Source organism: Callorhinus ursinus, unplaced genomic scaffold (assembly GCF_003265705.2).
Source record: "Callorhinus ursinus isolate GAN/ISIS: 27379988/994484 unplaced genomic scaffold, GSC_fseal_2.0 scaffold66, whole genome shotgun sequence".
Taxonomy (NCBI): domain Eukaryota; kingdom Metazoa; phylum Chordata; class Mammalia; order Carnivora; family Otariidae; genus Callorhinus; species Callorhinus ursinus.
Window position 1 is genome coordinate 7,063,562 of NW_027397128.1, and position 11,163 is coordinate 7,074,724.

The 11,163-nt window shown below is 53.8% G+C and overlaps 1 protein-coding gene across 2 annotated transcripts; it reads left to right on the forward strand.

The window, feature by feature from the left end:
• Window positions 1-3,499: 3,499 nt before the first annotated feature.
• On the forward strand, window positions 3,500-10,727 carry GJB1 (gap junction protein beta 1). 2 transcript variants are annotated; one of them, XM_025849849.2, is made up of 2 exons: window positions 3,500-3,580; window positions 9,140-10,727. In XM_025849849.2, exon 2 carries the CDS (start codon window positions 9,156-9,158, stop codon window positions 10,005-10,007), a length of 852 nt encoding a protein of 283 aa, XP_025705634.1. In that variant the 5' UTR covers window positions 3,500-3,580; window positions 9,140-9,155; the 3' UTR covers window positions 10,008-10,727. The 2 variants fall into 2 exon arrangements, with proteins under 2 accessions (XP_025705634.1, XP_073741905.1); XM_073885804.1 differs by lacking the exon at window positions 3,500-3,580 and adding an exon at window positions 8,635-8,781.
• Window positions 10,728-11,163: the final 436 nt, after the last annotated feature.

Consider the following 11,163-nt stretch of genomic DNA (forward strand, 5'->3'; position numbering starts at 1 on the left):
GACCTCTTTTTTAAATTTTAAAAAAGTTTTTATTTATTTATTTGAGAGCGAGAGCATGCGCCCAGGCAGGGGGAGGGGTAGAGGGAGAAGCAGACTCCCCACTGAGCAGGGAGCCCAATGTGGGACTCAATCCCAGGACCCCAAAATCAGGACCTGAGCCGAAGGCAGATGCTTAACCAACTGACTGAGCCACCCAGGCGCCCCAGGTTGACCTCTTTTAGAATACGAATCCCTGCAGGGCACAGACTCACTCACATAATTATGTGTCTTTCTGAAAAGGATTTGTGAAAACCAACACCAATTATGAATACAGGACCACTTCCATCTTTCCCTAGTAGCCCTTCCTGGAAACAGTTTGCACATAAACCTTTCCCAGCCTGAGCCATGGGGTGGGGACTTTCGAAATGGTCTGCAAATTTTCAGGTTTAGCCGTTTCCTTCATCCTCTGGACCCATGTGGGAAGAGTTTTTGCCTGTGTGTCTTTTTTTTTTTTAACATTTTATTTATTTATTTGAGAGAGAGAATGAGAGAGAGAAAGCACGAGAGGGAAGAGGGTCAGAGGGAGAAGCAGACTCCCCACTGAGCAGGGAGCCCGATGCGGGACTCTATCCCGGGACTTCAGGATCATGACCTGAGCCGAAGGCAGTCGCTTTAACCAACTGAGCCACACAGGCACCCCTTGCCTGTGTGTCTTAAGCAACATTTATATTGGAGGCTGGCGCCTTTGATTTCTGAGCTGTACAGCAATGCTGTTTCACTGATCAAAGCCATACAAAATGCCGCATTTTGTTTGGTAATGAGGCCCAGGGACGGGCTGGATGATGGACCCCACATGCGAGGCAGTGTTGCTGCATGCCATCTGAGGAAGTCTCTGGATCACCATGCCGAGGTCTGAAGCTCTGAACTCCAGTGATGCGGCTGGTGAGATGTGCTCCTAGATAAGGGGGATCGGTTCCCTCCTTCGTCCGTCCTGGTCCTGGGTGGAACAGGAATAGGGAAAGCCCTCATTTGGGCTGACGTTTGAGCCACGCCGGAGACAGCAGGCTTACGTTTGGGGCCTCTTGGGTCTGTTTCGAGACCTAAAGAAGCTCTCCCCGAGTGAATCTGAGGAAATAAGCAGGCGGATGTAAAATTTTAAAATATTCTCCCCAAACACCCATTGTAGGAAGAAAGCGTGCTCAGGATTCAAGGCAGAAGCTGAGTTTAGCTGCTTCCCAGGAGCAGATGGATTTACATTGCTCACTGTAGTACAGTTTTCCTCCCGTCTCCCCCCCACCACCGCCCGCCATGCCCTCCTTTCTCGCTCCTCGATTTTAGATTCTAGTAACCATTTTTTTAAAAAAAAAATACAGCTCCAAACTATTCAAATAGACTCCCTGCAGCCTAGAACTACACACAGAACTAGACTCACCTTAGAGAAATTCTGCCAGAACTCCAAGGAACAGTGAGTACACACTGATATTGACCCACAGTTTCCCTTCCAAGGAGTTCTGCTAAAGGAGCTCTCTCTTCTGGTCAAACAGGTCTGCCCACCATTCCCTAAACACATCTCACTGCTTGCTGTCAGCAGGAATGCTTGGACTCTCCATCTCCTTCATGACCCAAGTTCAACTCTGCCTCTTCCACTAAACGTACCCTCTTGTCCTACCTCAGAACGCCTTCTGGCACCTCATATCTGCATATGGCCTTCAGAACACACTCCATTATTGTAGGTACCCCTCTCTCCTGCTGGCTGAGTACCTTCTAGAATCAGGAACCAGTCCTTACTCTGATTCGCAGTGGGACCCGTAGAACTCCTTGAGCTGCGATGTAGTGGTTAACCGACCACGTTCCGGAGCCAGACTGCCTGGGTTCAAATCCAGCCTTGTTGCTAGCTGGATGACAGTTAGTTATGTCACCTAACATCTGTGTGCCTCAGTTCCCTGGCACGTGGGAATATTAACAATGCCTAGCGCACAGGGTTACTTTGAGGATCAAACAAAGTAATACTTGCAAAGGAAGCCCTACACTTTATCCACTCGGCACCACTGTATACGCAGCAGGAATCGCCAGGTGCAGGTGGATGGCAGGCAGCCTCACCCCCCCATGGTGTCGAGCTCAGTTTTGCCTTATAGCAAGTTTACCAGACGCTCCTTAAAGGAATTCCCTACCTGGCTTTAACTGCCCTTCCTACTCCGATCCCCTCAGCTGACTGATGGCATCTTCCAGGGCCACCCACCACTGCCCTGCCTCCTCTCTGTCCCCAGCCACACCCTGCCTATTCCTACCGCTGTGACTTTACTCACACTCTTCCTCCTCCCTGCAATGCTGGTCCTGCCCTTCCCCTTTCAAACTCCCACCCGTCCTTTCTCGCTCCGCTCAAGCTTCACCTCCTCTAGAAAGCCTTCCCCTGATGACGTCAGTTGACGCTCCTCATCCCCCTCCTCAAACCTCCTCAGCAGTGAACGTCAAGAACCACATAACCGAACGTACCCAGAGAGTTTTCACGGTGACTTCTTGAGTCTTGGTCTTGTGTCCTCAGGAAGTTGATACCTTCCTTAAAAACAGCTGGGAAGCTTTCCTCTCTTTTGCCACCTACTCCTTCCTTACCTGTCTCGGCCTGGGTGCCCAGTAGGTGTCCAGTGAGACTTACTGGCCAATGTATCCGTGTACCCGGGGCTGGCCAAGGGAAGCCGAGGCTCTGGCACTCTTTCTGGCAGTGAGCTTGGGCTCCTGTGAAGGGCAGAAGCCAGGGGACCGGGTTCTGCTGACTTCACTTATTTCTTCACAGCCACTCAGGCTGCAGAATTAGCAGGGTCTTCAGGTAAACCCTCCTTCAAACTGGACTGACCCCTCAGTTAATGGTTGACTCTCTGCTGTTTACCTTAATGATTGCTAAGATCTGTTGCTGCACATCATATGCTTTGCGGTTCAACTGCCTTGGCCTGGAGGGTAGAAGGCAATGGGTTCTGGCATGGGATTGGAAATGCGTTGGTCAGTCCCCAGCCACTCGGGACGCAGACACTAAGCATAGGCCACAGAGCATCGTGGTCCTGCCATCTGGGGGAAGCACTCCCATCCCCCTCGCCTTGATGTCAAGGTGCCAGGAGGCACTGCCCTTGTCTTTTTTTTTCTCCCCATAGTCCTATCGTTTTAGAGGCTGGGACCTGGAAGGGATGGGAGGGATGGGAGGGATGGCCCCCAGGGCAGGAGCCCTCTCTGCAACTAGGGCCACACACTGGATCTACTGATGGCCAGGGGATGGGGGAAGCCTGAGGGCTGTTAACAAACCCAGGTCCAGGCTAAACATGGGCACATGGGTGACAGTGATGCCCCTCTCCATCTGGGACGGGGCAGCAACTCCAGGCTATGTGATCTCTCACCAAACCCATTGGGAGCTCAGGGGATCAAACTTACTTAATGATTGTGTGTGGGAGGAGGCAGGGCTGGTTAATGTTTGTCTGGTTCCTCTTGGGCTGTGGGCCATATCTGGCTCTGGCCCTGGGCTCTTTGTCCCTCCCCTGGACTGGGCTGACAGTACCTAGTGGCCTGGCACAGACACGCCTGCAGACATTCCCTGGGAAAGGGCAGCAGCCGCCAGGTGAGGAAGCTGGGGACTGGGGGAGGGGGGCTGGGGAGGGGGAGCTGGTGTGGCACGGGGTGGGGGGGCAGAAATGGGGGCTGGGGAGAGGCCTGGGCTTTGCCTTCTCCTGGCCTCAGCATTAAGCCACTTAGGTCCCTTCTGTGCTTCCCTCTGGGTAGAATGAGGCCCCTCCTGCCAGGTGCCAGGCTTGCTTAGCCTCTCTCTGGAGGCTTCAACTCTTAGCCTCTTTCTGGGCTCCGAGTGGCTTCTCCTCTCCGCCCCCCTTTTCTCCCCCCAGCCATGGATTCTCTTCATCCTCACAGGGCTGAATTCTCAGGAAGATTTGAGCCCTCACCCCCACCCCCTCCAGGCCCAGGGTGGCCAAGTTCTTCTCTTTAAGACATTTCCTGCCTAAGAGGGTGAGGGTTTGGTGGGACCGTTGGGCACTGCCAGGTGCTGTGCTCCTTCCCTGATTAGAAGGTAAAGCAGGCATGCAACCAACCTGGGGTTGCAGACGGATGAACACAGGGCACTCAGCAGGTGCAGAGGGACAGCCAACGGGGCTGGGATTTGGGAGCATGGCTTTCTGTTTTCTTGAGGGAGGGAGGCAGACTCAAGCTGAGCTGGCCAGTAACTGATGATCTGGAGATTTAAAGGAGGGGTGGCCCCCCAGCTGTTTGGAAGTTGTTCCAGCTGTTGGGGATGGCACGGCTGAGTGCACGGACCTAGAAAACGAGGTGGGGAGAGGAGGCTCTAGACAAGAGGGTTTCGAATGGAAAGACCTGCAGATGAGGATGCAGCAGAGCAATGGGCAAGGGACCCACACTTTGGCGAAGGGTCAACAAGAGTCCTAAGTTAAGCTCCAGCACTTGCCGACCAGCTGTGTGGTAAGTTCCTCAGTTTCTTTGAGCCTCCATGGCCCCATCTGTGAATTGGAGACAATAAGCCACAGCTCACAGGCTTGTTGTGAGGATGGGAGTTAATGAACATCTAGCTCCTGGAACACCATAGGCATTCCATAAATGGTGGCTGTTATGTTATAATAAGCCCAAGGAAAGAGCAACAGGAAGTCAGATAGTTGGCGGAGGAGTAAGAGGGTGTAGTCCACAGAGTGAGTAAGGGAGCGGACATTAACAGTTCCTATGAAAAGACCATGACTGAGTGAGGGAAGGAGAGATCTGGAATGAGCTAGAGTGACCCTGACCCCAGGCTGGCCACAGTATATATGGCAGGGCCAAGAGGAGACGAGCAAAGTGCCTGAGGTGTCCTGGGGCCCCGGGACAGAGGCAGGGAAGAGAAGCAGGGGGCAGAGGGAGAGGGCTAGAGAAGTTTGGACTTGGCCACGCCAAACTGACGAAGGCAGGCTGAAATTCCAGGAGAAATCCCAAAGAAAGCCCCTTGTCCTTTCCTGGCCATAGACTGCTTGTGAAGTGGGGGGAGGAACTGTGGAGTCAGAGGCTGAACAGAACCTCATCCTGTCCAGCCAGGGCCCTCTTCCCGAACCAAAAAAACACCAGGATTTCCTGTAGTTGGAAGGAGGGACGGGGAAGAGGTGGGAACAGAGAGAGAGACCTGATGAACGGGTATGTGCGCACATCTGGGTATGTGCGCACATCTGCGTGTGTGTGTGTGTTTGCACGTACCCACGCACGCAAGCACACGTGGGAAGGAGTCAAAGTTTTGAGTTGTGGGCCAGGTCTCGGTGAGAATACAGAGTAAGAGAGGCCAGATCTCGGTGAGAATGCAGAGCAAAAGACAATGTACAAGGCGGCACGAGGTACAAAGGCTTTGAGGTGAGAAGAAAAGTAATGGGAAACTTGACTCTACCATTTTGCAGAGTTGCCATTGAGGCAAGTTATTTAACCTCTCTGAGCCTCAACTTCCTTGTCTGAAAAATGGGGATAATATTACAGGACTGTTACATGGACTAAGTGCGACCTCCTAATCTTGAACTGTGCTTGGGTGCCTGGGCAAATCGGAATCTAAGGACAGGGCCAGGGCCTGACAGAGCCAGGGGAGTCTTGTCTAATTAAACCCGAGAGCAGAAACAGGTCTGGAGCAACACAGAGCATATCAATACTTGGACTTTAACCCAAAGTCACAAAAACGGTTTAGATTTCAAAATCAGGTCCCTCCCCTGGATGTTTTTAGAATGAAACCCTTGAGGTACTGATGTTGACATAGGGATAAGCTCTCCATCTAAAGGGGAGAGCAAAATTCGAGATCCCAGTGCCCACACGAGGGTGCTTAGGGGCCCCAAAGGGAACTTTTACTGGCTAAGTCCCAGAGGGTGCAAAATGAGAGGTGAAGAGCTGCAAGAGCCTAGAAATTCAGGAGTGGCCAGGCTGACTGAGGAGCACCCGTGAGGAGCACAGAGAACAGCTGAAGTGTGCTTTGGAGTTTGAGGAAGCAGCCCGAGAAAGGTAAAGCAGGGGAAATCAGAGCAGATCAGAAGGCAGCGGAAAGCCCTGGGAAGGAAGGAGAGGGAGAGTTACCAGTCCGTAGGAAATGGGAGAAGGGGTTAGAGAAGAATACAAGCCAGACCAGTTTTGAATCCCCTTGTTCCTATTTTTTTTTTAAGATTTTATTTATTTATTTGATAGAGAGCACAAGCAGGGGGAGTGGCAGAGGGAGAGGGAAAAGCAGCCTCCCCGCTGAGCAGGGAGCCCGATGCGGGGCTCGATCCCAGGACCCTGAGATCATGACCTGAGCCGAAACCAAGAGTCAGACGCTTCACCGACTGAGCCACCCAGGCGCCCCTGAATCTCCTTATTTCTAAAAACACTCACAGACAGGCACCTGGGTGGCTCAGTCGAGCCCCGCCTTGGGCTCTGTGCTGGGGGTGGAAAGTGCTTGAGATTCTCTCTCTCTCCCTCTCCCTCTGTCTACCCCTCTCCCCACCTGCTGACCCACACACTCGCTCGCTCTCTCTCTCAATAAATAAATAAATAAATAAATAAATAAATAAATAAATAAATAAATAAAACACTCATAGAAAGAAAAATTATAATTCTAGCCAAGGTGGTAGAGCTTCTGGGCAAAAGTATGGGCTCTGGAGTCAGCTTGGCCCGACTCCAATCCCACTTCCATCACACACTAACTGCACTGACCCATGTGACCCTTGGACAAGTCCCTTCACCTTGTGTTACCTCAGTTTCCTTTTGTGTGCCATGAGGATGAAAAGCAGCACCTACCTCATGGGGCTGTTCTGAGGTTTACATGAGGTCGTGCACATACAAAGCCTGGCCTCACAGGTGCTCAGTAAATGGTTACTCTTAATAATGTTCCTTGACCACCTGTTTGTGAATCTAACGTGTGTCACCAGATGAGGCATTTCTTTACGGTGTAACCATCGGGCCTCCTGCGGCAGCCCTGCCTTCAGAACCCGGGGCTGAGGAGAAAGGGCACCTATGCTCCTGCTTCCCCATGCTGGTTTAGGCCCCAGCATGAACTCCCTAGAGCCTTTTTTTTTTTTTACGTTAAATGAAAAAAAGAAAACCTTATTCAGAGAAGTACTCTGTGTCCCGTGGACCATCCCTTTGTCTCCTGGGGTTTTTCATCCCATTCCCCAGCTTTTCCATGGCTAATATCTTCCCCTCCCCCTACAAGAGAGAAGAGCACCCCGACCTCGATTCAGGGCTTCTGCCACCACCACTGCCCCTGCATGGGGGGCAGGAAATGCCCTACATTCCCCACGGGTCCAGGCCTGTGTGCTCTCCTCACACCCAGGTCCCTGCTTCCAGCATGATCTACTTTCAACTTACTGGCAGAAGTGATGGGAGGTAGGGGGGGCGGCCTTCTTCCCCTGTGCAAAGCGCAGAGGGGAGTTTCTACCCTAGAGCCACTGGCAGGCTCGGGAACCCAGGAGGTCACAATGTCCATTTGATGTCGGGGGCAGGATGGAACAGCCTGTTCTATCTCTGCACAGACACTATATGTCAACGGCAGCATTGGGCAGCGAAAAGAGGGACATTGGGTTTGGCAGACCACCCAGTCCCCTGAAGCAACATGTTTTCTCTTCCCGATAAGGTGCCTACCTCCCTTGATCACCAGCTATGAAAGTGGAGCCGGGCCAAGACCTCTTTGCAGGTGGCTTCACTGAAGCTCACAGTAACCCTGGGTATTAACAACCCACTGACAGATGAGCGAGCAGGCTCAGAGGAGGTCAGGAGCTAGCCCGCGGTCGTGTTAGGCGAAGAACCCGGATTCAAACCCAAAGGCGTATGACTCTTCTCTGTGCCATCTTCCAGCCTTCTGTTTGCTTGTTAATTTTTGCCTTCTCACTCTGGTTTGCACTCACCGCATGCCCACCTGTCACCTGAAGCTCAAGGAGGGGTGGTCAGGGTTTGCTCCGTGACACCAGAGTTGGAAAGTACTCAGGGGTCTGCAGCTGCCATGTTCCTCGTGCTCTCCTGGGGTGCATTAACCCTTGCTTTTGTTGTCGTTCTTAATGGCTGGCTTTTGCTTTTGCCGACACCCGCTGCGAAAAGCACGAAGGGCCTACCGGGGAAAGAGCCTAAGCCTCGGCCTCAGATGCTTGTGCGTTTCATCCTACCGTAACACTTCTTAGCTGTGTGACCTTGAGTAAGTTGCTTGACTTATCTGAGCTGCGACCTCCTCATCTGGACAGACTGGGATAAAGTCCTTGGAGGCCTGCTGAGTGGGTCCGAAGAAAGAATGTGTGGGGAGAAAGCTAATGGGACGTACGAGCGAGCTCACCCGTACATACCGTGCAGGGGCTCTCAACCTAGGAAAAATCCTGCTGACCCTAAGTTTCTAGGAGAGTCACGGGCGACAGCCTCTGCCCGGAGCCTCCTGGTCCCCTCGGGTCCCCTTTTACATGCACCTGTCTTTGTCCCATCTCCCCCCACCCCCCGCCATGGCCATTCTTCTGGTGGGGCTGTGGGGCGGGTGCGGCGATGGACCGGGCGGGCACAGAACAGGTGGGTGCAGGCTGGGTGTCCGGCGCTGGGACACAAGTGCTCTGTGTGTAGGGTGGGCGGAAGTCAGGGCGTTTGATCTGAATTCTAAAGGGCGTTGTTCAGAGCCCCACAAAGGTCCCATTGTGCAGACACTGGGTATAAAGCAGCATATGACTCCCCAGCACCGGGCGGCGATGAATTGGAACGCAGGCGCGGACCCAGGGACCACTCCCCCTGCACAGACATGAGACCATAGGGGACCTGTCTGGGTGGCCTCAGGGATAGGCGCTCCCCAAGGTAATGGGCTTTGTTGGGCTCGCCCCAGGTCCAGAGCTAAGGAGCTGGGGGATGGGGAGTTAAAGATGATGGCTGATAGCAGAACAAAATGGGCCTGCTAAAGAAAAGGGCTCTGGAGAGGAAAGACCGTTGGACAAAAGCGAAGGGAGATAGGGCTCAGGGAGGTCAAGTCAAGTGAGGAGGAAGAGGAGGAAGAGAGGCTGGCAAGGGACATGGGGTGATGAGGAAAGCGATGACCATCCTTCTTCCCTTCCTGTCACTGGCTCTCGGAAGGGGTGACGGGGGTGGGGGGGGTGTGTCAGGCCGTGTTACGGTGTCCAGCTTTCTGCCAGCCTGCTTTGTGGCTCGTGTTTTGCAGGTGTGAATGAGGCAGGATGAACTGGACAGGTTTGTACACCTTGCTCAGTGGCGTGAACCGGCATTCCACGGCCATTGGTCGCGTATGGCTCTCGGTCATCTTCATCTTCAGGATCATGGTGCTGGTGGTGGCCGCGGAGAGCGTGTGGGGTGACGAGAAGTCTTCCTTCATCTGCAACACCCTTCAGCCTGGCTGCAACAGCGTCTGCTACGACCACTTCTTCCCCATTTCCCACGTGCGCCTGTGGTCTCTGCAGCTCATCTTGGTGTCCACCCCGGCTCTCCTCGTGGCCATGCACGTGGCTCACCAGCAGCACATAGAAAAGAAGATGTTGCGCCTCGAGGGTCACGCGGACCCCCTGCACCTGGAGGAGGTGAAGAGGCACAAGGTTCACATCTCAGGGACACTGTGGTGGACCTATGTCATCAGCGTGGTCTTCCGGCTGCTGTTCGAGGCTGCCTTCATGTACGTCTTTTATCTGCTCTACCCCGGCTATGCCATGGTGCGGCTCGTCAAGTGTGAGGCCTACCCCTGCCCCAACACGGTGGACTGCTTCGTGTCCCGCCCCACCGAGAAAACCGTCTTCACGGTCTTCATGCTGGCCGCCTCTGGCATCTGCATCATCCTCAACGTGGCCGAGGTGGTGTACCTCATCATCCGGGCCTGTGCCCGCCGAGCCCAGCGCCGCTCCAATCCGCCCTCCCGCAAGGGCTCGGGCTTCGGCCACCGCCTCTCACCTGAATACAAGCAGAATGAGATCAACAAGCTGCTGAGCGAGCAGGACGGCTCCCTGAAAGACATACTGCGCCGCAGCCCCGGCACTGGGGCCGGGCTGGCTGAGAAGAGCGACCGCTGCTCGGCCTGCTGATGCCACACACCAGGCAACCTCCCATCCCGCCACACACACACACACACACACACACACACACACACACACACACCCGGACCCCCCACCACCCTGCCCAGGAGCTTGCCCCTCCTTCTCCCTTGCCCGGGTGCAGGCCTCTGTCTGCTAGGGACTGCTCCATCAGAATCTCCCTTCCCTCCCTGGTTTCCCTCCCTCGCAGGGCCTTCTGTCTGAGGGGCCCGAAGGGGGTGGGGAGCCGGAGGTCACCCACACCAGTGCTCAAGGTTGTGGGGGGGGGCGTGCGGGCAGCTCTTCTTGTCTGTACCCCCTTTCCCCTTCTCTCTCCCTGGGGCCACTGGGGACAAGAGATAGGATGCTCTGACAGCATCTCGAATTATGAAACTAATCTTAACCCCGTGTTGGCACAGACCCTATTTCTGGAGTCATGTCAGTGGGGAGGGACATGGGCAAGTGGAACGGAAGGAGGGTGCTGTGGACACGTGGGGGGAAGAAGGGAGGGTAGGCAAGGCAAGAAAAGGAGGGACAGCACTTTGCGGGCCACAAGGAAAAGGAGGGACACGTCCCGGGGCGGGGGGGAGGGATGGGGGGGGGGGGGGGGCAGGCGGATAAGCTGGAGTGGGGGTGGGTCAGGGCCATCTTTGCCTCATTCCCAAGGCCTCTCTGTGCCTGCAATGTTACACATTACACAGGATTTTGCAGTAAACGAGGAGGTGGCTTGTGTGTTTGTCAAGTTCTTTCTCCTGCAACCTCTGACCTCCCCCTGAATGAGCTGGCCTTGGTTTTTTGTTGATCTAGAAAGCAATGGGCAACAGAAATAGTGAGACCCTGAGCCATCCCTGCCTCATTTTTTTTTCTTTTTGTGGGGGGGCGGTGTTGGTTTAGTTTTGCGTTTTGGCTTTTGGTTGGGGGGGCCTTAACAATGTTTTAATCACAGCTTTATGGGGATCAGATGCCCTGACCCCCTTCCTCTCCTTTTATTTTTTTTCATCCATTCTAAGTATAGTTTATGGAGTTCTCGTGATTGCGTGCAGTTTCGTAAACACGGCCGCAATATATTATAAAACATTTACATTACCTCAAGAAGTTTCCTTGGGCCCCTTCCTCTGATTTGAAAAACATTACAATGACAACTCCATCTGGAGAGACAGGAAATGAT

Bases quoted from the DNA above. Each gene is read 5' to 3' on its own strand.
- GJB1 (XM_025849849.2), top strand. From the start codon at position 9,156: ATGAACTGGACAGGTTTGTACACCTTGCTCAGTGGCGTGAACCGGCAT.